This window comes from Bos mutus, chromosome 20, assembly GCF_027580195.1.
Source record: "Bos mutus isolate GX-2022 chromosome 20, NWIPB_WYAK_1.1, whole genome shotgun sequence".
NCBI classification, from domain to species: domain Eukaryota; kingdom Metazoa; phylum Chordata; class Mammalia; order Artiodactyla; family Bovidae; genus Bos; species Bos mutus.
In genome coordinates, this window is record NC_091636.1 from 46,514,987 (window position 1) to 46,542,836 (window position 27,850).

At 34.4% G+C, this 27,850-nt stretch overlaps 1 protein-coding gene across 2 annotated transcripts in view; it reads left to right on the forward strand.

Moving 5' to 3' along the window:
• The first annotated feature begins 354 nt into the window (after positions 1-354).
• Positions 355-27,850, forward strand: part of CDH9 (cadherin 9) — an 84,737-nt gene continuing 57,241 nt past the window's right edge. Inside the window, exon 1 of one of the 2 annotated variants that reach the window (XM_070357843.1) lies at positions 355-582. In XM_070357843.1, coding sequence (XP_070213944.1) covers positions 355-582 — 228 coding nt within the window. The remainder of the gene's footprint in view (positions 583-27,850) is intronic. The other variant, XM_070357844.1, reaches the window with a different exon arrangement.

Sequence of the window (27,850 nt, forward strand, 5' to 3'; positions counted from 1 at the left end):
TTGGTGCATTATAGAGCTTACTTTTTTTCAAAATAATGAATATTTTAAAATATGAAAATATTCACATGTACATGTCATAATACAGTAGCAGTAATTCAACTGTTTTCTGTTTATTTTTTCTATATACTTCTCCTTTACTATGAATATAAGTTTTTAATGACAATCCATTGATGTATATCTAAAAATATGTCAATATATTATTTATAACATCTAAATAATATAACTTCAGAAAAGTTTTGCAGGTTACAGGTTATATGGAAAAGAAACACTGTCTAATAAACTACTTTTCTCCTACTACTTTTCAGGTGAAAAAGACAGTACATTGAATTTGCTTTCCTGCAGAAGCCACAGATAATGAGGACTTATCATTGCCTATCACTATTCATCTGGACCTATATGTATCATACAACTTATGCTATCCCATTTCAAGAAAAAGGTAACAGTGATTTACCGAGTGAAAGGATAGTGGGTCTGACACAAGATGATGGTAAAATGCTACATCGCACCAAGCGTGGCTGGATGTGGAATCAGTTCTTCTTGCTGGAAGAGTATACAGGTACCGACACACAATATGTAGGCAAGGTAAGAGTTTTTATATGATAAGTCTAGAAGTTGAAAGTGATAGTTATTTTTTACATCAATTTTCCATGTCACTAGCAATTATTTTAAAGTATTTGACTAATGGCAATATGCATAGGTATCATGTTGTCAATTCATTCAGTAGGATAATGTGGGGAATGTGATTTATTTAGGTAGTTGGATTAGGTCAGTATTCATAGTAAGCCTCAAAGAATAAACTATTTGTGGACTTACTTCACTATTAATCAGCTAGATATGATATAATTTCATGTGCATGTATCTAAAAGATTTTTTTAAAAATTTCTTCAAAAATTAAGTCATGAGTAAAAATAATTTGATGCATTATATAAGGCAGAGCAAATAAAAGTGTAATATAGAATTGTTACTAAAATATATTAGTCTCTGCTGATGAATAATTTGTTGTAATTAAAAATAGTATGCTGTATATGAAAAACAAGTAATTTGAATACTTCTAGATGCTTCTGTCTCCTAATCAGTCAAAATGAACTATATCTTGCCTATAATCCAGACCAAAGGATTTAAAGCAGAGGGAAGAAGAAAAGAAAAGAAAAAAAAAAAAAGAACTAGAAAAAAGACAGTACCCTTAGACAGACTTAATTCCATTCCAGTTGCAGCAAGTGAAAACTTGCTCGTTAACAATCACGATCAAATGGCAGCAGGGAATACATAACTCCCTTCTTGTATCCAGTTTTGATGAAATAGAGTTATTGCCTCACTCCTCTTTCTGCTGTGTCTTGAAATAGCTGACATATTCTTTCTGCCATCCAGAATTTTCTAATTATCTATTGTCCTCTTACCAATCACATTCATTCTATTCCACACATACACTAATTCCTTTTTTTCACTGTGAATTATCCCCCAGTTTGTGCCCAGTGCTGAGATAGTTTCAAATTCTGAGCAGAAAACAAAATAAATAATTATTAATACTAAAATTTCCCACTAGTCATGTATTTATTTATTTTTTATTTTTGGCACAAGACACTAGAATTGACTCTAATGATATAAACATTGTTTGACTCACTGGCAACTTGGGCAAATCGGATAGAATCAGACAAAAAAGGAAAACATGAAAAGTACCCAGTATCACAAAAGTTATGCTTATTGCTTAATAGCAGAAATATTGGTGAAATAGACAAAATCTTGGTTAATTCTTTACTCTCTGTATGTGACAGTAGATATTTTTTTCAAATGCAACTTCTTTTAACCTATTATTTCCTTTTCTTTTGATATCTCTCTCCTCTGGTTCCATGTAATACTCATTTTGCTCCATGCATTTCACTTCCTGACTCTTTTTTCCCTTTTATTTTGCCTTAGGTTAGTCACATGGCACCTTCCAACATCCCTCATTTAACATCACTTCTCACACTATATTTAATAACTAACATCAGGATATTGCAAGTTCAACTGACAAATGTTTGTGTCTGAGAACTTGAAATTGCCTCATGATTCTTTTCCTAAGGCAATGTGTAAAGGACAGATTCAGTTCATGGGGCCTTGCACAAAGGGATTTATCCTTGGAGATTCACAGATACAGAAGAATAGATACAGATAAAAAGAGATACTAGTAATCTTAAGGTAATCAAGGCTCCTCTACAAGCATTTATTTTTAGCCATAAACAGAAATACTTCTTTCTAAATATTGATTCCACATTAATTAACTGATCACCATTACTGCACTGACATTTAAAAATATACGTTATGCTTTAGATCTTCTTGCTCCTTGTTCATTTTTAATTAGTTCTATAATCTGTCAAAAAATAGTGAAGTGGGACCTGCTTTTATTAAATTACTTTTAATAAAATATTTTATCACTTGGTACTTGGGAAAATAACCTCACTTTGATCATGGACAAGTCTCAACAAGATCATGAACCCAAAATATAAAACACATTACAATAGCAAAATTTTTCACATGAGGATATTCAAACCAAAACTATGTGTCAAATATTTTTATATTACCAATGGAAACAACACTCCTATGAAAGAAAATCTTCAACAAAATAAAACAGTTTGGAAAAACTACTTTATCTCTTTTGTAAGAAGACCTTGTCTTAGATATGCTGTCACCACCTATTTAGTTCATTATAAAAATGTGATTTCAACTACTCCTTAGCATTTATCAAGCTTTTCTGTTGTGTCGGCCGCTCAGTTGTATCCAACTCTTTATGACCCCATGGACTGTAGGGAACGAGGCTCCTCTGTCCATGGAATTTTCCAGGCAAGAATATTGGAGTGGGTTGCCATCTACTTCTCCAGGGGCATCATCCCCACCCAGGAATCGAACCCCAGTTCTCCTGCATCAAGGGAGATTCTTTACCACCTGAACCACCCAGGAAGCCCTATTAAACTCTTCAGCTCAGGTCAGTTCAGCCGCTCAGTCGTGTCCAACTCTTTGCGACCCCATGAATTGCAGCACACTAGGCCTCCCTGTCCATCACCAACTCCTGGAGTTCACTCAAACTCACGTGCATCAAGTCAGTAATGCCATCCAGCCATCTCATCCTCTGTCCTCCCCTTCTCCTCCTGCCCCCAATCCCTCCCAGCATCAGAGTCTTTTCCAATGAGTCCAGTCTTCGCATGAGATGGCTAAAGTACTGGAGTTTCAGCTTTAGAATCATTCCTTCCAAAGAACACCCAGGGCTGCTCTCCTTTAGAATGGACTGGTTGGATCTCCTTGCAGTCCAAGGGACTCTCAAGAGTCTTCTCCAACACTGCATTTCAAAAACATCAATTCCTCGGCACTCAGCTTTCTTTACAGTCCAACTCTCACATCCATACCATAGTGTTGACTAGACGGACCTCTGTTGGCAAAGTGATGTCTCTGCTTTTTAATATGTTATCTAGGTTGGTCATAACTTTCCTTCCAAGGAGTAAGCATCTTTTAAACTCTTAAGACTCTGTAAATTCTCTCCTAATCTGCTCTCCTAGCATTTGACATTATTGCTCACTTGCATATACAGCTAGCTCAGTCTCACCCTTGAACTTGGTCAAACACTTGAGTTATGATGACAGATTAATACTTTGAACACAAGACATATTGTCTTTTTGACCACCTTGCTCTGGTTGCCCTGGGTAAACTTAAACTGAATCTTCAAGAATCCATTGCAGTGGCAATACCCTGAGTGAAGACCTACTGTATCTACCATGCATCAAGATTGGGAAAGAATAGGAGCTTCTAATGGGAAGAAATTTTCAAAGGTTTTTTTTTTTTTCTTCTTATTTTTCAGAAGCTAGGTATCACAGAATATGGTAAGATATATTAATTTATAGCTGATTAAAATTATAGAAATTTAGAAGTGTATCTGATCCTTGGATGTAAAATCCAGGGTTCAATTACTCTTGCCTGGAAAATCCCATGGACAGAGCAGCCTGGTAGGCTGCAGTCCATGAGGTTTGCTGAGTGACTTCACTTTCACTCTTCACTTTCATGCATTGGAGAAGGAAATGGCAACCCATTCCAGTGTTCTTGCCTTGAGAATCCCAGGGACAGGGGGGAGCCTGGTGGGCTGCTGTCTATGGGGTTGCACAGAGTCGGACATGACTGAAGTGACTTAGCAGCAGCAGCAGCAGCAGCAGTCTTAGAACAAACAAAATGGCAACTGTGGAATTTAATAAATATACAAGTGTACACACACCAAACATAAAGTTTACAAGATTCAGTCCTGATTGTGCCATTCAGTAACAGTGCAAAAGTTGTAAGTCAGCTAACTTTCCCAAACTTCAGATTCTTGTTAGGTTAAATTAAAATGTCATTAAGATTTCTTAACTCCCAATTCCTGTTGTTTTCTAGGATTGTGGAGGGAGGGAGCTGAGTCTGTAGCTAGGAAGTGCTAATACAAATTTTTAAAATTTCATGTGAATAAATCCAAGGGTTGGGATTGCATACAGCAAGAAACAAACACACACACACACCCCCCTAAATAAAAGCTAGTCTAATGGGGTGAAATTAGACCACTAATATGAAATGCTGAAAATTCAATGCTGTGATGTTTTCTTATACATCATGGGATGTGAATCCCTGTTGAACTAGTGTACAAATTCATCATGAGTGGAGCACAATTCTGGGATGATCATTTTGCTTTCAATGTCAGGGTGTAGTGGAGGACTAAGGGATACATTGTGAGGATACTTTTATAAGGAAATGTTGTAGAATATTTTCTTATGTCATTTCAGGTCTTTGTAATACAAGAGAAAAGTCAAACATGTTGAAATAAAAAGCATTTTTGTTTTCACAATAATGCAAGCTGAGGTTTACTGATTCTGTTTTCTTCAATGAGGGAAACCTTTGCTTCTTATTCTTGAAGATTACAAAGTCATAACAATAGCCATGTGATTTCTCAGTAATGTGAATAGATGTGTGACTGAATTATTTGGGCAGTACTAATATCGCTCAAGAGAATTATTAAAGTAAATTTAAGAAAAAGTATAGCCCCTGGGGAGGGAGGAGGGAGGAGGGTTCAGGATGGGGAACACATGTATACTAATTAAATAATTTTCTATTAAAGAAAAAAAAAATAAAAAAAATACAAGAAGAAAAAGTATAGCAAAGGTTCCTACTATTCCTATAGAGAAACTTCATACACAATTGATTTTTTTATATATTAGGTTTAGATCTTGAAAAATCCATACTTACGGATTAATAATCAATTGATCATATGTCTATACTTAATGAGCAGAAGTTAATTGTATTATTTTAATATTTGGCTGTTCGAACACATTTATTGCCTGATGAGATAAATTTACAGATAAAGCAATTATTGACAATTATTATTTTTGAACAAAATTTTAGTATTCATAAAATAATTTTAATATATCAACTTAATTGACCAATATATTTTAATTCAAAGATATGTAATATTTATGCTTACTTTTCTCAGGGAAATTGTTGAACTGCCTATTAATAGTCACCATCTAAATTCAAGTTATCTTTTTTACAAAATAGCTCTTAATTATTTATAGTTTAATTTAAAAACATGTACTATTCCATAGCTGAAATCATCCAAAATATAATCATAAAATTATAAACTAGAAAAGAGTTTTAACATTCATGAAACTCTTGGTTACAGCTGGATACTATTGATGTAGGTTTTAACAAAAATGAAGCAAAACAGAAGTACCGATTGTCAAATGGTTAGGAATCTGATTTACATTTATTGAGTATCAGGGGGTGGAATAACTCTCTTGCACTTTTACAGGTTGATGTGGTCACTAAATATGTGTCTTTCACCCAAGAAAGCAATTTTCTCTTAGGCTTTTAGGTAGGATATGGCGGTATGATTTGTACAGAGACAGGAATAAAGTCTGAAATTTCCTGAAGGCTATTTGATAAATGGTTATAGAACATTATAGTGTTTTTTCTGAATCTAAATAAATGATCTTTACAAAGGTTTTAGAATGTCATTACTTATGATGCAGTCCAGGTAGCAGCTGCATCTGGTCTATGCGCACATTGTATCCCAAAATGCTCTTTATAAATTCATTGTTTAAAACCAAGAACATATGAGAAAAATACTAAGCATTAAGGCGAGGTGCTCAGGAGAGTCTACAAAGGCTTATTTCATACTGAAGTCTATACAAATCTACCTTTACAATAGAGTGCTGTCATTTCCTTCTGACTACCAATCCCCTCACCACCAGTACTGTAATACCACAGCCCTGTACCACTGTTATCACCACAGTAAACAGACTTTTCCCTTGACTTAATTTAATGTTTAATTCTCAGAAATATGTTGCACACTATTTCTTTCTTTTTATTAGGAGATAGTTGCTTTATAACGTTGTTTTAGCTTCTGCTGTGTAACAAAGTGAATCAGCTGTTTGTACACATACATCCCTTCCGTCCCTGTTGGACCTCCCAACCCTTCACCCCTCAGATCACTTGATATTTCAATATTCAATAAAAATATTTTTTTCAAAAATAAAAGTGAAATAATGATATTTTCAGATTAAAAAGAGCTAAAAAATTTTGCTTCCAGCAAACACACTAGAAGTAATGTTAAAGGAAGTTTTTGGTTTTAAGGGAAATGACAACATACAGAAATTAAGGTCTACACATGAAAATCAAAAGCATGGCTAGAAATGGTAATCACTTAATATAACATGATTTTTTAAAAATCTTTTGCTTTTAAACTGGTAATAAAATACCTAAATAATAAATGATAGCAATGTATAAAGCAATTTGCAATATATACAGAAAGAAAATATATAACAAAACTAAAGTCCTACAGGCATGGGAGATTATAATGTTGTAAGATTGCTATTTTAATTATAAACATGTTGTAAGCAATTATAAAATATATAATATTGATTCCATTTACAGTATAATTTATAAGGTAGTAATTATTTTGGAGTAAAAGTGATTATAAAGTATATTTCTTTGAGGTTTTCTCTGCTCTTTCTGTGATATATAGTGTCAATCTCTCAGGACCCAGATTAATAAACACTCAATGAAAATCTATTGACATAGCACCTCAATGTTAATTTGAGTAAATATATGATGTCAAATACTTCGAGAAAATAAAAAAAAAAAATCTAACACAAATTCAAAGCCCAAGGGTCACATATTGTGTATTGGAAACAAGCTAGTAAACAAAAATAATTAAAATTCTGCCATAAATACAGTTTTGATAGATGACTTCATAACTTTGACAGTAGATTCTAGCTGGGGAGAATGAAGATGGGCTTCATGTAGGAGGAAGCACCTGGTGTAAGACTTAAAGCAAAAGAGAGAAGATGAGATTATGGGAAAACATGTTAGATACTTCCCGGAAAAGGGCCTATGAAATGATCAGATAGAGGTCAAGTATTTTGAAAAGGAAAGTTTTTACTTCACCCAATCTGTTTTATCACTCATTTGCTTTATAGTATGGCTGAACCATTTCAGTTTGTCATTACTTCTAGGATTTGTCTCTTTTTGAGCTCTATAGGAGGTTTGATGTAGTTGCAAACCCAAAATAACTTGGCAATATTGAACTCTTCCATTTCCTACTGATGAAATCCACAACTCCTTAGCCTTCTTGCTGACATTTTCTACTGTTTATTAAAATCAGATATTGTTCATGTGAAGTTTAGACATCAACTTAGAGATGTTGACAGAGACTTGAGGGTTCCATTTTCTGTTACTATCTCCTCCTTAAGATTGTGCTCTGCGGTTTCTGTCTACTCTGGCAAACCCAAACTCCAACCACTGACTCCTCAGCCCAGTGATATTACTTCTTCCTTCCTGGGGTCTAATTAAATATTCCTAACTCTATCGCTGGAAAATACCCTCAGAGGAAAAGTCTGGTAATAATCTGGTGGTTTAGGCCACAGAAATTTAACTCAGAGTCATAGGCTTTGCAATACCACCTCTTTTGCTTGGTGGTTTGTGTCATCAAGCAGTTTTGTCTGTTTGTATATTTGTTGGGGTCATACATTCATAATTATTCTCAGTGGATATATTTGTACATTTTATCCTGTGAGGATAAAATGCCAAATATCAAGACTGATTTTGAGAAAATGCTTTATGATGTGACTATGCATGTTTCATGAACCAGTAAGATTTATTATAATATTGTAAGACTTAAAAATGTTTCAAATGTTCTAAGTCAAAGTAAACTCTTTTTCCCAAATGTATACTTATTATTTCTGTTTCATGGTTGATTATATTAGGTAAGACTGTCAGAATGTTTTACATCATAAGTGATAGTGTGAATCAGTTCCTTACTGTGATATGTCACTTTAAACAATACAGTCCTTGGTATTTTAAAGTTCTCTGACATGTAAAGAAACATGATGGCTCACTGTTTTCTTCCTGGAAAAGAACTCAGACCTTCAAAAGGAAATTCGCTGTGACCATTTGCAAGTGTTTTCTATTCACGTCTTGTCTGGACCAGCAAGTCTATTTTAGAGTCACATTTCTGCTTTTCCATTCACACGTCAAATGCCCCACAAGAAAAAGTGATAAATGACCTTTCTTTCCAGAGAAGTTTTGAACAGCTCCACTCAATCTACCAGTACATCAATGAGAGCATGAGGGCAAAATTCAGGTTTCAATAGTTAGCCTGTATCTTTTAAATTATTTACTCTTCTACTGTGTATGTTACAGTTATGTAAAATAAACATAAATATTACCATTTTGTTTTACTGCATTTTGTAAAAATAGTTCTATTTTATCTATTCAGGTTGGTTTAGTCCTTGAAAATATAGATCCCCGCCCCCCCAGTTCAGTGTCTGGTATATATTAGCACTCAATTCTATGTTGATAGTAATCTAGGTTTTTTAGCACTGGACTGTAAGGTTATCATCAACTGTTATAATCATTACACTGATTAACCACAAGATAGAGCTAAAATTGAATAGGCGAATAGCTTCTAAACCCATTGAATGTCATTAATGGAGTTTTGCAAAAAGAAAAAAAAATCACGTATCATGCCTTTTTACTTATTCATTTTTATAGGTACATAAGTCATTATTTAGCTCATTAAAGATGGCCTTTTATTAACATCAAACATGATTTTAACAAAATGGAGCAAAAGAGGAGAAAATTAAGTTTTAAAATATATTATGCAAGATAGTTAAAACTGAGCCATGCCAAAGCCTTTGACTGTGTGGATCACAATAAACTGTTGGAAATTCTGAAAGAGATGGGAATACCAGACCATCTGACCTGCCTACTGAGAAACCTATATGGAGGTCAGGAAGCAACAGTTAGAACTGGACATGAAACAACAGACTGGTTCCAAATAGGAAAAGGAGTATGTCAAGGCTGTATATTGTCACTCTGCTTATTTAACTTATATGCAAAATATATCATGAGAAACGCTGTGCTGGAAGAAGCACAAGCTGGAATCAAGATTGTTGGGAGAAATATCAATAACCTCAGATATGCAGATGACACTACCCTTATGGCAGAAAGTGAGAGGAACTAAAAAGCCTCTTGATGAAAGTGAAAGTGGAGAGTGAAAAAGTTGGCTTAAAGCTCAACGTTCAGAAAATGAAGATCATGGCATCTGGTCCCATCACTTCATGGGAAATAGATGGGGAAATAGTGGAAACAGTGTCAGACTTTATTTTTTGGGGCTCCAAAATCACTGCAGATGGTGAATGCAGCCATGAAATTAAAACGCGCTTACTCCTTGGAAGGAAAGTTATGACCAACCTAGATAGCATATTGAAAAGCAGAGACATTACTTTGCCAACAAAGGTCCATCTAGTCAAGGCTATGGTTTTTCCTGTGGTCATGTATGGATGTGAGAGTTGGACTGTGAAGAAAGCTGAGTGCCGAAGAATTGATGCTTTTGAAGTGTGGTGTTGAAGACTTTTGAGAGTCCCTTGGACTGCAAGGAGATCCAATCAGTCCATTCTAAAGGAGATCGGTCCTGGGATTTCTTTGGAAGGAATGATGCTAAAGCTGAAACTCCAGTACTTTGTCTACTTCACGCAAAGAGTTGACTCTTTGGAAAAGATTCTGATGCTGGGAGGGATTGCGGGGAGGAGGAAAAGGGGATGACAGAGGATGCGATGGCTGGATGGCATCACCGACTGGATGCACGTGAGTTTGAGTGAACTCCGGGAGCTGGTCATGGACAGGGAGTCCTGGTGAGCTGTGATTCATGGGGTCGCAAAGAGTCGGACACAACTGAGCGACTGAACTGAACTGAACTGAAAATATATAAACATTATGTGTTATTGTGTTAATTTTCAACATAATTTAAAAAGTAAAGATACATTATAAACATTGTTTTAACCTTAAATTCATTCATGTTAAACACATTAAAACAGAAAACCAGATCACAATAAAAAATGTTCACAAAATAAATATTTTAACATGTTATTGAAGGTATATGAGGTAGAGAGACACTCAGATGGGTGAAACTTGTTGCAATCATTTGTAAAACTTTGGTCATGAAAGAAGTTGAAATTAATAGTTATTGTTCTATAATCATATGCTTTTGATGAGTTTAAATTTTCTTAACTGTATATCAATACAGTTGATATACATATGCTGCTGCTGCTGCTAAGTTGCTTAAGTTGTGTCCAACTCTGTGTGACCCCATAGACGGCAGCCCATCGGCTCCCCCATCACTGGGATTCTCTAGGCAAGAACACTGGGGTTGCCATTTCCTTCTCCAATGCATGAAAGTGAAAAGTGAAAGTGAAGTCGCTCAGTCGTGTCCGACTCTTAGCGACCCCATGGACTGCAGCCTACCAGGCTCCTCTGCCCATGGGATTTTCCAGGCAAAAGTACTGGAGTGGGGTGCCATTGCTTTCTCTGGATATATGTATATGTGTGTGTGTGTACATATATATATATATATATATATATATATATATATATATATGCCTTGCACTGCTAATCTTCAAGGAACTTTTAGGTAAAAGAATAAAATCTAAAATAGATGTTATAAAAGTGACTATAAACTAAAGTACAAAATAAATGATATATTTATGCAATCAGATATCTAAAGATTCTTCCACATTAACTCAGGTAACTTAGGTTTTCCAATTTCTTAAACCATTACCTGAAATCATGAAATATGTTAATATAGAGAGCACATTGAGTAAATAATCTTAAAGCCCCATCTCATGATCAGGCATACTTTCAAAGTTAGCTTTTATATGTATATAAACTTAATATTACTTTGCTGCAGTTAGCAGTCCTAAGAATAAGACTCAGTGTCCTCACTCAGTATTTTCCTTTTTCCTGCAACCTGCATCACAAGTGCCATGCCAGAAGACATTTTTAAGTGTTTGGCCATGTGCTGCAAGTCCTAGCAAGAATTCTTTTAACATTTTTTCCTCACAGGGAAAAGCATACAGTAGAAAAGGGATACAAAATATATTCAAGGGATGTCAATGCATTGAGTTTATCATTGATGTCTCCTCTGTTTATTTCTCTTGTGTAATTGGTTCTATTGATTTATTTTCCACATTCATAGGTGTGTTGACATATGTGTTGCTTCTGTCAGTCTTCAGTCTCTTAAAAGTCTCTAGTCAGCTTTCTTACACTATTAAATTCCTAAGAAGTCCGATTACTCCCTCTATTGTTTTTTTTTTTTCTAACAATTTACTTTTCTATACCTAATCAGAGTACTTTTTCTAAATTATGAGTATCAATGTTATCCTCTCCAAAACATTTTAAATGGTTCTTACTTAGGAAAAATGCTCACATGTTGAGATCATCATTCTTTTAAAGCTCTTAACAGTTGAATATTCACTACTGTGTTGTTGTTTAATTGCTAAATCAACTTTGACTTTTTTGCAATCCCATGGACTGTAGCCCTCGGGGCTCTTCTGTCCATGGGATTTCCCAGGTAAGAACACTGGAGTGGGTTGCCGTTTCCTTCTTCAGGGGATCTTCCCAATCCAGGGATTGTTTCCTGCATTAGCTGGTGAATTCTTTACCACTGAGCCACTAGGGTTTTCCACTTAATACTCATCCCTCCACAATTTATTTATACTCTCCATTGTATTCCCTGCTTATCATCTTATTCAGTTTAAAAGGTCTATATTTGATATCACTCTTTATGATTGATTTACCCATCTGCCATGTAGAAGTTACTGTTTTCCCTTTGATATTATTGTATATTTTATAGCATTTTTTAAAATCATAGAACAATTGTATTTCTTTCTGTGTGCATGTATTTGTGTGCAGGCTGTTAAAAAAATAATTACTTTTCAATTTCAATGATCCTAATATAGTACAGGCGTATGTACATATGAACACACACATGTGTTAGAGAAATAAGAACAGCTTTATTTGTAAATATATTAAACTTTGTAAGCAAATAATCTAAAGTGAATTATGTGGTTAGTGCATTTTAAGTGTGTAGTTGAATTTAGCAACATATACAAATAATATGATATAAGACAATGATTCAATCTAAACTCCTTTCTTTTTGACGCATGGGTTTTTATATTTAATGAATTTTATGCACTGAGAGCACAATGGATAATACTGTTTCAAGTTGTTCCTACTAAACAAGTATTTCTCTAAAGTTGGAATAAAATAGTGAGAGTGATAATGCATTGCTGTAGTTAACACTCCCCTGAGTATAAAAATCGCTTCTTTAAAATGATGTGTTCAAGGCTATAACCTTCACTTGTATTCTATGAGATATAATATGACTGATGAATGAATCCTAATTTTCTCTCATGTCATTTCACTCCTGGTTATGTGCTTCATCTTGGCCATTTTTACGGTGAATAATGCTGGAATCATAGAGTACACATTCTGTTTTCTGACTTTCCGGTCAAGGCTAGAAATAGAGACTCTCTTTTTAGCTTTGCGTAAACCTGAAAAGAAGCAGAGTTTGCATTTATGTCACAAGGAATTTCATAGAATAAAAGGTAGTTGAAATGTGTGAATTGTGATAAGAATGGCCTCTTCTATGTCAGAAGCATTTTTTGAGGTTTTTACTTGGTAACATTCTTTTCCTCGCTATGGATCAGAAAATTTAGAGGAAATGAAAGTTTATGTTGGTATTCAATTTGAATTATATGTGAAGAGCCCAGGACCATTCTTATTATATTCACAGTAGACATTTGAATTACTGTAGGACTTGCAACATTTATGAGAAAAATCATCTTATTTATATGTATACAGGTATACAAGACAAGGTCAAATTTGCAAAAGTGAGTTTTTTTCTGAAGTAAATAAGGCTTAGTCTATGTAAATATATGGAAAAATTCAGTGAATGCATAAAATGAAGATTACTAATGAAAAAGCTTCAAAGTGTACTCGATTATTCTGTCACACTGCTTTGGAGTTATTGCAATGATTTAGTTATTTTCTGTTTATTTTAGGCTAACAAGCCAAGTAAATACAGTATAACTTGAACAATGAAGCTTAGTCATAAATATCCAAGCAATACAATATTGGAAAAATCATTTACATGGCATGTGAAACCACATATGTCATGTATATTATGTGTGTGTGTGTGTGTGTGTGGTGAGTTTCCTTTTTCTCATATATTTCTAAGGTTTGGTAATTTGTTAAAAAAAAAGAACTATAAATAAATCTATAATGCTTATTCTTTACAGTAAAATAATGTGCCTTATGGTTGCTTACTCATCTGACTACTTGAAAAAGTTTGAACAGTAATTAAAGGTCAGTAACTACAATTCCAATTATACATATAAAGAAAAAGTCAGTGACTGCTTAATTTTGTGACATTTCTTTTGAAGCAAAAACCTGACATTTCTTAAAATATTAAAAATTAAAGATTTACTAACTATATTTTAATTTAAAAATTCAGACTGTTATTCAGTTCAGTTCACTTCAATCGCTAGGTCTTGTCCGACTCTTTGTGACCCCATGAATTGCAGCATGCCAGGCCTCTCTGTCCATCACCATCTCCAGGAGTTCACTCAAACTCATGTCCATCGAGTTGGTGATGCCATCCAGCCATCTCATCCTCTGTCGTCCCCTTCTCCTCCTGCCCCCAATCCCTCCCAGTATCAGAGTTTTTTCCAATGAGTCAACTCTTTGCATGAGGTGGCCCAAGTACTGGAGTTTCAGCTTTAGCATCATTCCTTCCAAAGAACACCCAGGGCTGATCTCCTTCAGAATGGACTGGTTGGATCTCCTTGCAGTCCAAGGGACTCTCAAGAGTCTCCTCCAACACCACAGTTCAAAAGCATCAATTCTTCAGCGCTCAGCTTTCTTCACAGTCCAACTCTCACATCTATACATGACCACTGGAAAACCCATAGCCTTGACAAGACGGACGTTTGTTCGCAAAGGAATGTCTCTGCTTTTGAATATGCTATCTAGGTTGGTCATATTCATGGCTGCAGTCACCATCTGCAGTGATTTTGGAGCCCCAAAAAATAAAGCCTGCCACTATTTCCCCTGTTTCCCCATCTATCTGCCATGAAGTGATGGGACCAGATGCCATGATCTTCGTTTTCTGAATGTTGAGTTTTAAGCCAACTTTTTCACTCTCCTCTTTCACTTTCATCAAGAGGCTTTTTAGTTCCTCTTCACTTTCTGCCATAATGGTGGTGTCATCTGCATATCTGAGGTTATTGAGTGTTATTAGAAATACTTAAATTTTAAAATGGGTTTTGTTATGAAGAAAGTTGAGACTATGACTTACCTTGAAAAAGATGTATATGTATTTAGTGTTCATATACATATATATGTATATACATTTGTATCCCACCCATCAATAGAAGACAAGAAAAATATAAATCTAAGATTCTTGATGTCAGTAAAACAGGAAATATGTGTTAAAATATGCCAATAAAACAGGTAAAAAGTGAATTAAAATAAATAAGAAAAATATATATTAGGCAAAGGAAATTTTAAATTTTAAAGTATTAACATAATATAATTGAAATCTGTAATTATGCATTGATATCTGTTAGTTCTAGCACTATGCTGTATGATACCTAAGGTTTACAATGAATGTTTACTTAATTCATATAGTCCAGTGACATAGATGTCAGAAGCATATACCCAAGGGAAAAAGCTCAATGTTTTTCACAACATTGTTGGAATCTCTGCTTTTGCTTACTTACTTGCTCTAATTTGTCACACTGTTATTTCAAAAATTTTAAATGATCATCATCCAAAAATCTTTTATGTTCAATTAACATAAGAACAGATTCACTTCAATCACAATAATAAAAATAATATCAAAACAACTATTAAATATAGTTCTCCAGTAAGCCTTGTAAAGATGACAAAATTTGAGACCTGGCAAGGGATTTGAAGTGTGTTTCAGCTATCAGTATCCAAAAATAGCAAAAGACAAAATAGTAGTTAATAGTTGATGCTGGGATTCTCCCACCAGAAATGTATCCATTAGATACAACCTCAGAAATATTTGAAGATATATGCACATCTGCATTTAGTATACCACTGTATATAATAGCCAATGGCAACAAAAACAACCTGAACATCCATTCACTGAACGTTGCTTAGATAAGAATGAACAATTTCCCCACAATGTAAAATGAGTATATGGAATTACTTTAAATTATATGAGAAGCTATCTGAGATAAATTATTTAATATTACAAAAAAGGAAAGAAAAGTATGGGAGATGAAATTTTAGGAGGACAGACAGCTCCAGTTAATATTGCATATTTATACCTTTGATATATTAGACTATATTTCATATCAATAAGGTGAGGACAGATGTTATCTTTATATTCACTTTGTTTTTATATTTGCTGCTGCTGCTGCTAAGTCGCTCCAGTCGTGTCTGACTCTGTGCGACCCCAAAGACGGCAGCCCACCAGTCTCCCCCATCCCTGGGATTCTCCAGGCAAGAACATTGAGTGGCTTGCCATTTCCTTCTCCAATGCATGGAAGTGAAAAGTGAAAGTGAAGTCGCTCAGGTTGTCTACTTGAAAGTTACACAGTCGTGTCTGACTCCTAGCAACCCCACGGACTGCAGTCTACCAGGCTCCTCCGTCCATGGGATTTTCCAGGCAAGAGTACTGGAGTGGGGTGCCATTGCAGGTTATCTTAATTCTTTATCATCATCACATGTTCATTTCATAGTAAGTAAAAGTATTAACATGTATCCAATTTTGCCTGATGTGAGATCCTGTCCAGACTTGACCCCATCACTCTTTTTAAATTCTAGGTGCTTCCCCTGCCAAAGGTTGGGCTGCCTAATCAAACCAAAATCCTTACTATCTTCAGATCAGATTATGCTTCTTATACCTCCCTTTTGCCTCAGAGGTTAAAGTGTCTGCCTGCAATGTGGAGGACCTGGGTTCGATCCCTGGGTTGGGAAGATCCCCTGGAGAAGGAAATGGCAACCCACTCCAGTATTCTTGCCTGGAGAATCCCATGAATGGAGGAGCCTGGTGGGCTACAGTCCACAGGTGACAAAGAGTCGGACACGACTAACCGACTTAACTAACTCACTATACCTCCAGCGTTTTGTAAATGGTTTGTTCTTTTTTAAATGTCCTGAAATATTTCCCACCTCTTTTGTTTGCCATTAACTGGATATAACTCCTATTCATATTTCATAATTACCTCATACATCACCAATTCCAGAAAAGGTTTCCTCAAATCTTCCCTCTCTTCCCTCAGCATATTTCTATATATAATTTCAATAACATCATTTTATATTCCCTTTGTTTGTATGTTTCACATTACACTAAGATGTAAATACATTAAATTAATGTTTATGTCTTTATCTCTGCATATATAATGTATTGCACAGCTCCTGACACACAGTTCAGCTCAGTTCAGTCGCTCAGTCGTGTCCGTCTCTTTGCGACCTCATGAATTGCAGCACGCCAGACCTCCCTGTCCATCACCAACTCCTGGAGTTCACTCAAACTCATGTCCATCGAGTTGGTGATGCCATCCAGCCATCTCATCCTCTGTCATCCCCTTCTCCTCCTGCCCCCAATCCCTCCCAGCATCAGGGTGTTTTCCAATGAGTCAGCTCTTTGCATCAGGTGGCCAAAGTACTGGGGTTTCAGCTTCAGCATCAGTCCTTCCAATGAACACCCAAGACTGATCTTCTTTAGGATGGACTGGTTGGACCTCCTTGCAGTCCAAGGGACTCTCAAGAGTTTTCTCCAACACTACAGTTTAAAAGTATCAATTCTTCGGTGCTCAGCTTTCTTCACAGTCCAATTCTCACATCCATATGTGACCACTGGAAAAACCATATCTTGACTAGACAGAGTGTGTATAATTTGCATGTAGTTAAAAAATAAAAGAAGAATATAAGAAATAGTATAGATATTTAAAAGGCTGGGTGTAGTTTAGAATACAAATTTGAGTATCATTCACTGTTTCATGATTTATCTTTACTAGTAACTAAGTTCCCTTCAGTAGGCATTTTCATTCATGTATTTCATTGTTGGGTTCCTAATGCCTAAAAAGATACCTGGAATGTATATATATGTGTGTATATATATATATATATATATATATTCCAGTGATCTCTAGGGATCACTTCATAATGTCCAGTGAAATACTGTATCATTTTTAAAAGGAGTAATTACCAACATGCAGTAATGATCAAATGATACATGGTAAAGTTCAACTTGCATTTGTGTCCATCACTCTAGGATAATATATACAATAAATGAAGTAAAAGTTCCTCAGTTTCTCTATTTCAGAAACATTTGTAAGAAGGCTAATGGTTGCTATTGATTGAATGACTGAGTGATGATTGATTTGGTGTTAATGTCGCATCTTTGCAGCAATCTATAAGTAATAGTTAGTCTGTAATGCTCTGTTTTGGTTCAAATATCAGCAATGAATAGTTTTCGTCACCACAAACCAGAAAAGACAGAACTGACATTCACTGCCTTTGTACTTAAGACTTATTTTCTGTATATATTTTGAGGGGGTCTAAGACATCAGTGATTTCTCCAAAACAGACTTAAAAGTAGTCCAACAGAGAGCACTCCAAAGGGGACTGGAGCCAGAAGCTCAATTAGCTGCTATTCTACAAAGGGATTTAAATTATTTGAGTTCTATTGTATGCTCATTTTCCTCTAGGCAAAATAAGCACTATTTCTTTAAAAGGACAAAAGTCAAAATGCTATAGATTATATTACTACTGATAGTTGTAAATGATCAATTCTAATATGATTTACTGAGTTATCATCAGTTCTTATTCAGTACTTAATAAGAAGTATTCAATTCTTATTCAGTCGTTAAAAGGACAAAAGTCAAAATGCTGTAGATTATATTACTACTGATAGTTGTAAATAATCAATTCTAATATGATTTACTGAGTTATCATCAATTCTTATTCAGATATCATCAATATCTCATAGTGATTATATTTGTAAATAATAACATTGGTAAATTTTTACTTTTATGCTTTCATGAAATCACTGCAGATTAACTTGTTTAAAAAGAACAGATTTTTTTGTAGAAACATATTGAGTTAGTTTTTATGAGGGTTCTTTATAGTAAGAAAATAATTCTTGTTTAGAAAAAATTGTTAAACAGATTAGATATGGAGTAAAATATTTAGAAATAGGAAGGTTTGGGAGTTTTTGCTCATTTTGGTGAATAGTACAGCAGAAGAGCACAGAGGTAAGGAGACTACTAACGACAGAAGGCTAACTGCTTCGATGAAAGGTCAATAAAAGCTCATAACAAAAGCTTACATTGATAGCAAAAGGAACTCTAAGATAATGAACGCATAGTACTAAATTTCTGTATAGTGGTCAGAGTGACTCTGTGCTAGGTCTTCCATGCAATAAATATAATCTTCTACAACAAAGTTAAAATTATGCATGGATTTGTTAGTAGTTATGAGGTAGAATTATTAGGCAGTCAGTGTAAGGTTGGAGGCCTCAGTTCTTTTTTTTTTTTTTTTAATTTCACCTCATTTTCTCACATAAGCGTTTTGCTCCATTAGCCTAACGCTATACTTGTTGCTCCAACCAATCTAGGCATTCAGAGGAATGCCGTGCTGGTCTGAGGATCATAAAACATCCAGATCCGGGACAAAACAATCAGTAACTGCTGTCCAATTTATCAAGGAGGAAAATTCAAGGTGGATCATTAACTTTTAAGTATACATCTGGTCACTAAATGGAGAAGGCAATGGCAACCCACTCCAGTACTCTTGCCTGGAAAATCCCATGGACGGAGGAGCCTGGTGGGCTGTAGTCCATGCGGTTGCGAAGAGTTGGACATGACTAAGCGACTTCACTTTTCACTTTCATGCATTGCAGAAGGAAATGGCAACCCACTCCAGTGTTCTTGCCTGGAGAATCCCAGGGATGGGGGAGCCTGGTGGGCTGCCGTCTATGGGGTCGCACAGAGTCGGACACGACTGAAGCGACTTAGCAGCAGCAGGTCCCTAAATAATGGTCTGGGGTCTTGAGAAAGGGTTGAGGGCTGACACTCAATGTCTGGAGAAACTGAGAAACTGGGAACCAAAGAAGCCATAAAAATGACAAACTGGATGTTGTGATATTTAACTGCTTGGTCAGAAATTACGTACATCGGGCTCTGAGCCAAACAAAAACGAACAGATCAATTCTATATAGATATAAACTGTTTTTATTACTGCTCTTGCAGGTATTTCACCCCCTCTCAGTGTCTATGCTGGGAGTTTTGTATCTCTATCCTCTAAAATAAACTTTCTCTGTGTGTTTGAGAGTTTGTGCAATTCTTTATTCAGCTCCGCAAACAGAATTTGGTTTTCTGTTTCAGTTATATTGGTTGGCTCATTAATTAGCTTGGGTTGAAATTAAGTGGATTAAATTTTTTTCTTATTTAATTTTTCTCTTTCCTTACTTCAAAGTGTTATACATGGGATTATCTGGAAGACACACAAGAGGGAAAGAGTAAAAGCGACAGAATATAGGCATCTTTGATAAAAGTGTTCAGTTAAATGGAGAGGACTTTGCATTTCCGGAAGACATTAAAAGGGGCCAGTGAAGTCTTATCTAAAATTTCAAAAGATCAAATGATATCAGCTGATACCCAGTTTAAAACTGGAGCTATATGTTTGAAAATATATGTCACCTAAAGAACAAATGAATAAACTTTAAAGTTTCAAGATCATGTGAATTTCCTTCTCTTAGAATTTCCCGACCCAGGAATTGAACCAGGGTCTCCTGCATTGCAGGCATATTCTTTACCAACTGAACTACCAGGGAAACCTCTCTTAATATGTACTAGTCATTAAAATCACGCTACCTTTTAGTTTCAGTCTGTTTCGTAATTGAACTACTAATACTCTCCAGAAACTTACTTTTATTTTTTTTGAAGTAATTGGTTGTCTTCTTTATACTGACAAAGATGCATCAATATCTTTCTCAACATAAAGCCTCACATAACTATATTATCAATTGGAAAGTCTAATGTGATGTCTAAACTTTTTAATTGTTTTATAATGACATACAGAAGGTAAACTCTGTGTCTATGAATGAATTTTCTTGATTTTATCCTCTGTTTAATACCTTTACTGTGTATATAATTTATTTTCAAAATAACTTCAACTGGAACATGAGCAGCATCAATCACTCCTTTATCTTTCAGTGTCCAAAGTTGTTGATGAGAACATACCTGAGCAGGTGATCTCACTGGAAGCATTTAGGATACCTTTTCTTAATGTAGTGGTATAAAATTTAATGATAACAGAGGAGAAAGAAAATCAAAAGTAAAAGGATCCTAATTCTTATGTTTTATCACTTTATCACTTTTAGAACATTTTGGAAATATTGTGAATATGAAAATCAATCATTTTGAAGTATATAATTCAATGGAATTTATTTCATCTTCAGTGTGCAACCATAATTCCTATTTAGTTTCAAAACGATTGTATTACCCTCCATATAAACCCTATATTCACGAAGCAGTCACTGCCTAGTCCCACACCTCCAGCCCTGTCAACCACTAACCTGTTCTGGATACCTCATATAAATGGAATCTATACGATGTCATCTTTTATTTCTGGCTTCTTTAATTTGGAATAATAATTCTGAGGTTCAACCACACTGTAGACGAGATCCATTTAAATTTCTTTTTCTAATTGAGTGATATTCCATTATATGAATATACCCCATCTTGTTTATCCATTCATCCAGTAATGAATCCGGTTCCACTTTTTGCTATTGTAAATAGTGCTGCTATGAACATTTAGGTACAAGTATTTGTTTCAATACGTGCTTTCAGTTTGGGAGGATATACCATTAGGAGTGAAAATTCTGGGCATACGGTAAATTATATTTTTAACTTATGGATGTTACAAAAACTTTTTCATATTTTGTTGGTCTTCCATACATCATCTTTGATTTAAAAATTTGTTCAAGTCTTTTACCCAATTTTTAATTGTATCGTCTTTTGGTATTAAGGTACAAGAATTCTTTACATAGTCTGAATACTGGACACCTCTCAAATATATGTTTTGAAAAACATAAGCTCCTATTACATAGGCTACTTTTTTTTTTTACTTTTCTTATAGTGTCTTTTGATGCACAACAGCTTATGTTTGCTTATTTTTATTTACCTATGAGATTCAATTTATCAAAGTCTTCTTTTTTTGCTTGTAAGGGTGTCCTGTATAAGGGTCCACAAACAAATCCAAGGTAATGGAGATTTACTTCTATGTTTTCATCTAAGAGTTTTATATTTTTAGCTCTTAAACTCAAGCCATTGATCAATCTTGAGTTAATTTTTGGCACCATGCTATTTTGCCCATACTTTTGTCCAGTCACTCTTATTAATATTTTTGCATAGATTCTTATTAAATAGATAACTTCTGGATTTCTAATTGTTCTACTTTCATAGTAAAATATTACTAGGGTGTATGTAAGTTCTGATATAATAAACGTACAATTTAGATTTTTAAAAAGTGAATTTGTTTTCACTGTACTGATACAGTATCTCCTGAGTACAGTTTTCTCATCTTTATTTGCTTACTTTGAAGTCACCAGTTTTCTTCAAACTTAGCATTTTTGTTTGTTCACATCCATGTATATTATTATAGCCACTATTCCTGAATTTGTAGGTGACTTTCCCTCTGTGCATATGAAAGATCTCTACAGAATAACAGGCTTTATCTCAGGAGGCACTTGTGGGAATCATAAGGGCAAACAAGGAGATCATTGCTTCCTTAAATAATCAAGGGAGAGTAGTGTAAGATATTGTTCTGATTTTTTTAGAAAGCCTTGTTTCAATCTCTTGTTTAGATCTCTTGCTTCATTCTAAAGGTAAACTGCCTCTTTCCCCCATGTTGGTTAGGGAAGAAGAGTAACTAAAATCAACCAATCAATGATACCATTGCCTAAAATATTATTTAATTAAGTTCTTCAATATTCAACCTTCTCATTTTCACTTTTCTGTTAATCTCAGGGTTTTAGTGTGTGTGTGTATATATATATATGTATATATATATATATATATATATGAAACAAAAATTAAACAAGCTTCTCCATTCCTCACTAGAGTGTTCTTTTTGTTTTTCTGAGCTTTGGGTCTCTTTTTTTTTTTATAGAATCATGTTAGTAAATCTCACTTATTTGCTCTGCTCTAAGACTTGGCTAGAATTAACTAATGCATTCATCTTTGTTCTCAATATTACTCTAAATTCATTCACTTGAGTATTTTTTTTCATATTTCATTTGACTTGTGAGAAAGAATGAGAAACTAAATTTGCTTCTGTAATCTATCTTTTTAAACTCAATGTCTCAATGACTTTGAAAGTGAAAAGAAAGTTAGTGTCTCAGTCTAGGCTCTCAGTCATGTCCTATTTGCCATCCCATGGACTACCCATGCCTGCCAGCCTCTCTGTCCATGGAATTCTCCAGGCAAGAATACTGGAGTGGGTTGCCATTTCCTTCTCCAGGTGATCTAACCCAGGGATCAAGCCCAGGTCTCCTGCATTTCAGGCAGATTCTTTACCAACTGAATCACTAGGGAAGCCAAATGACTTTGAGACAATCTTTAAATAGAATTTACATGTAAAATAATGTATTTTGTTTAAAGTATAACAGGTGTCAGAATGTATTAATTTATTTTAAGTACAGAAAGCATAAATTTGTATAGCATGAAATCTTCAGCATGCCTATATTTGTGCATTAAATTTGCCACCAAAAAATATATATATTTAGGTAATTTCAAATATTTATGGGAATATCAATTTGACAACAAAAATAAGTTGACTTTATTACTCCCAACATGTTTTTAAGACCATTTTTTCAAATAGCAACAGACTCACAGACATAGAGAACAAGCTTGTAGTTGCCAATGGGGAGGCAGGCGGAAGAGGGAAGGACTGGGAGTTTGGGATTAGCAGATGCAAACAGGATGGATAACACAGGGAACTCTATTCAATATCCTGTGATAAACCACAATAAAAATGTATAAAATATATTTTTAAAAATCTATATGTGTGTAACTGATTCACTTTGCTGTGCCACAGAGATGGGCATAACATTATAAATATTTCAATAAAATATTTAAAAATTTAAAGAACCATTTCTCATTTATATGTAAAAGTTTCTCATCAATACTATATCAAATGTTCTCAATATCACTCCTCAGCAAACCTGATTACAAATTTCAAAGAGAAGTTTACTCCTTTTAAAATTTTATATTTGATATTAAAATCCACTAAATATGTAAAAGTTATATTAAAATTCAATTAAATAAAAGGATATTTTTGAAGGACAAATTAATAAAATTTAAGGATCAGATGTACAGAAATTACTCAATTTATCCCACTATAGTGTTTTAAGGGCATATTAAAACTATGCATTAAGAATAAAAAGCTAATTAAATGTATTCAGATAAATTAAAAAAAGGACATGGAAGGACAGCTTCATTGAATTATGCCTATGATTATGTCTAATATTTCATTGAGCACTAACCATGGTCTAGGAACTTTTCTAAGTTTTTCCTACATTTTAATGAATTTATTCCTCAATTCTAAAAGTGATTGCTGGTATTAGGATGATTTTATGGAGATGCAGATGTTAAGTCACTTACTAAGGTCACACAATACCAATTTGCAGACCTAGGATTTGGGTCCAGTCTGTCTGCCTCTCAGGAACATATTTTGAACCACTACACTCTACTGATGCTTAGTGCAGCTTAGTGTATGATATATAAATAGTATATTTACTAATATAGTAGGATATAATATAGTAGATATTTATATAGTAGATATATACTATAATATATATATAATACATAGAATAATTAGTGTAATAAACTGTACCTGAAAATATGTGATAAGTAGAATGATGGTCCCAAATTTGCCTATATTCTAATACTGAGAATCTGTGATTTTTGTACAGTATATGGCAAAAGAAAATTTGAATCCTTCTGATAGTCAGAGGGAGAGGGAAGGACAAAGAAAGAGAGGGATGCAACCACAAAAGAAAGTTCAGAGAGATACCATGTGAAAATAATTTGACTTGCCATTGCTAGTTTTGAAGATGAAGGAAAAGCTTGTAAGCCAAGGAATCAAGCAAGCAAAAGAAACTTAAAAACTCAAGAAAATGGATTCTCCCTTATATGTTCTAGGAAGGAATGCAGCCTTGATGGAATCTTGATTTTAACCTAGCTAGACCTTTTAGACTTTTGACTAAGAGAACTGTAAGAATTGGAAGATAATTAATTTGTGTTACTTCATGTCATTAAGACTATGGTAAATGGTTAAAGCAGCAACAGAACAGAATAGTTGAATGATAGACTACTGATGTTTGGTTTTAGTTTACAATGACTGTTTGCATACATGCTAAGTCCCTTCAGTTGTGTCTGACTCTGAGACCCTATGGACTGTAGCAAACTAGGCACCTCTGTCCATGGGGTTCTCCAGGAAAGGATAGTGGAGTGCGTTGCCATTTCCTTTTCCAGGGGATCCTCCCAACCCAGGGATCAAACTCACATCTCTTGTGTCTCCTGCATTGAAAGTTAGATTCTTTACCACCAGCACCACATGGGAAGCCCTCACAACTGTTTAACGTTTGTTATGGTAATGTTCTAACAGCCCATTGTAATTTGTTACTTAATTTCAAGTTTATAATGACATACATAATACAGTCAGCATATGATTTCATGAACCTTTGCTTAAGTTATTATAATTTAAAAACTATCATTCATTATTCTTTATAACATTAAAATTATCTACCTTCACCTCAGAAGGTGGGTTTTTAAGATCCAAAGAGTGGCGATTTAATTTTCCAAGAATGGGAAAAATTAGGTAGTTACCAAAAAGACAAAAGCTCTAAACTTCTCAGCTCTAAATTTCTCTAAGTCTAGTTAGGGTGAGAATTAATGTTCAAAATTGTTAATTAATCAGAAATGAAGGAAGTCATGGAAAGTGTTGTTGTTAATTGAAATTTACATACTTGTAAGAGGAGTAAACGATGATGAAGAGTCAATAAATTGTGGCTTAAATAACATTCTGCAGTAAAATGTTAGCATGACCTTGGACACAGTAATTCATCTGTCACTCCAAATTGAAGGGGTTGTGCTCAATTATATTGAGATCCAAGGTGAATAAAGAAAGTACGGTGACAGTGAGCAAGGAGGAAAATAATGCCTGGATAAATCTGGAGAGATAGAAAGAGCAAGGCCACGTGGGTTCTTGAAAGCCATGGTAACCTTTTGCCTTTATTTGTGTGTGTGTGTGTATGTGTAATTTAGCACAATCAAAAGATGAAAAGACATGAATGTGCTTTAACCAAGTGATTTTCATATAACTGCTTCTATTTTGAAAATAATTGGTCTGGTTGTTGTGTGGAACATGGGTTCTAAAGGAGAAGGAGATTCAAAAAGACTGATTAACGATTCACTGAAATACTACAGATGATCAACAGCAGTGGTCAGAACTAAGATGTTAACAGAAGAAAAAAAAAAAAATGTCACCACAGGACTAAGACAGATTGAATGAAGGGGAAGAGAAAAAGAGAGGAAATACCTTTGTCACGATCCGCTGCACTATTGACCACAATGGAGTCTACTGCAAAAGGCAAAGTGAGGGGATGAGGAGGGAATAACTCAGAGAGAAACAGACAATTCCTATGGGGCCATATAAAGTTTTACATGGCCTATTTGTCACACTGATGGGTATGAAAGGCAGTCATTTCAATGCTAGGTTTGAAAAGATAGTGGAAAATTTAGCATGGAGATATCACATGTGATACCATTTGCATAAATTGGTATGTAAAGACATTCAAATAGGTAAACTACTTTGGGAGAAAATATAAATAGAAAACAGGGATATGGACATTTTTATTATAATGACAAATTCTTTCAGGTAGTATCCATGGCAATGTCTAGAAGAAAATCCTTTATGAGCACACTTGCAGTGCACTGGTGCCTAAGTTTTCTTTTACAAATATTTTTGAAGTATAATAGAGAAAAAATTTAATAGAATGTTAATAGAATGATAGTCAAATTTTAAAATTTAATCTGCAATAATAGAATCAAAACTATATAATGCCTATATGTGTCAAATTACTGTCTCATTAGGTTTTCTAAGGAAGAATGTTTGATATATTACTGAGTATGAACTTTAATGTTTTTCAGTAAAAATGAGGAAATATGTGGCAGAATTATAAAAGTTTCTATAAACACTGAGGTTACACTGAAGTTAATATGAAGAATCGACTGCAGGTAGTGTATAGATACTGCATAGAATATCAATTATTTAGCACACTTCCTAATTACATAATTTAGTTTATTATTTTGAAAACCGCCTTACTGTTCAACTTTGATTATTCTTTCCTTAATCTGTTCATTCCTTAAGAAATGGGCACATTTGGGGTTAATTCCCTGAACATTAGTCTTAAGGGGAATTGTTTTCTTTCTTTCTTTTTAATTGAACCTATTCATTGAAGATGAAAGTTTTGTAGGCATATTTGAATCAATAAAAATGGAATCTGTGAGAACAGTCTTGGGATGTCACTGATTAAGAAATGACAAATGATTGCCTTCTCTTTCTAAGCTAAGATAGGGAATTGTCAGATCAGAGATATTGCCCAACAGGAAGTAAGCTTTCCTGATGGTTTTAAGGACACCACACAATCTATGCTAAAATACAGATGGAAAGGTGCAGGGCACTTAGTGAAGATTCCAAGATCCCTAAAAGATGCATCTCAAGCCCACTTCTCAAGAATAGGTCAAGGTAAAAAGCACAGTCACTTGCTTTATAAATCATGGTGCAATTAGGTTATGAAGCATTTCCATTTTATACTTATAGAGCTTACATGATATTTTCCAGAGAGTATGTTTCATTATTCATAGATTCTTTAATACTAAAGGCAACCCTAAACCAGGTATAGTCGAGTAAAGCATTTTAAAGGTAAGTATTCTCCTCCCATTAAACCCCATTAGTTTGTTTTTAGGATATCTATTCTTAGCATGTTTGCAATGAGATTAGATTATGTTCTTTCATCCTAAGGGGTGTTTCTTCATTAAAGAGAACGTTTTATAGGTGAACTATTTGTTAGTCATCTTCTGTCCTCCGTCATTATCTCCATACTGTATGTTTTATAGACACATTTTTACTTTCTGTCTTACATTTTGTGTTATATTATCTACAAAGATTAATCTTACTAACATGACAATGAATGAGATTTTTTAACTTATATTATAAATAGGAATTTTCTTTGCAAAACTTGTTAAATATCATATGTCTTCAGAGTTGTTTTAACTTTTTTGTCAGTGCAATTACTCTTATCCTTCAGTGAACACAATCATTTGAGTTTTTTATATATGCTGATGTAAGCCTTTATTCAATGTTTAATTTTTATAAGGTCAACTTTACTTCCTTTTCTGGACAAAGTTTTCACAGGTCTTTG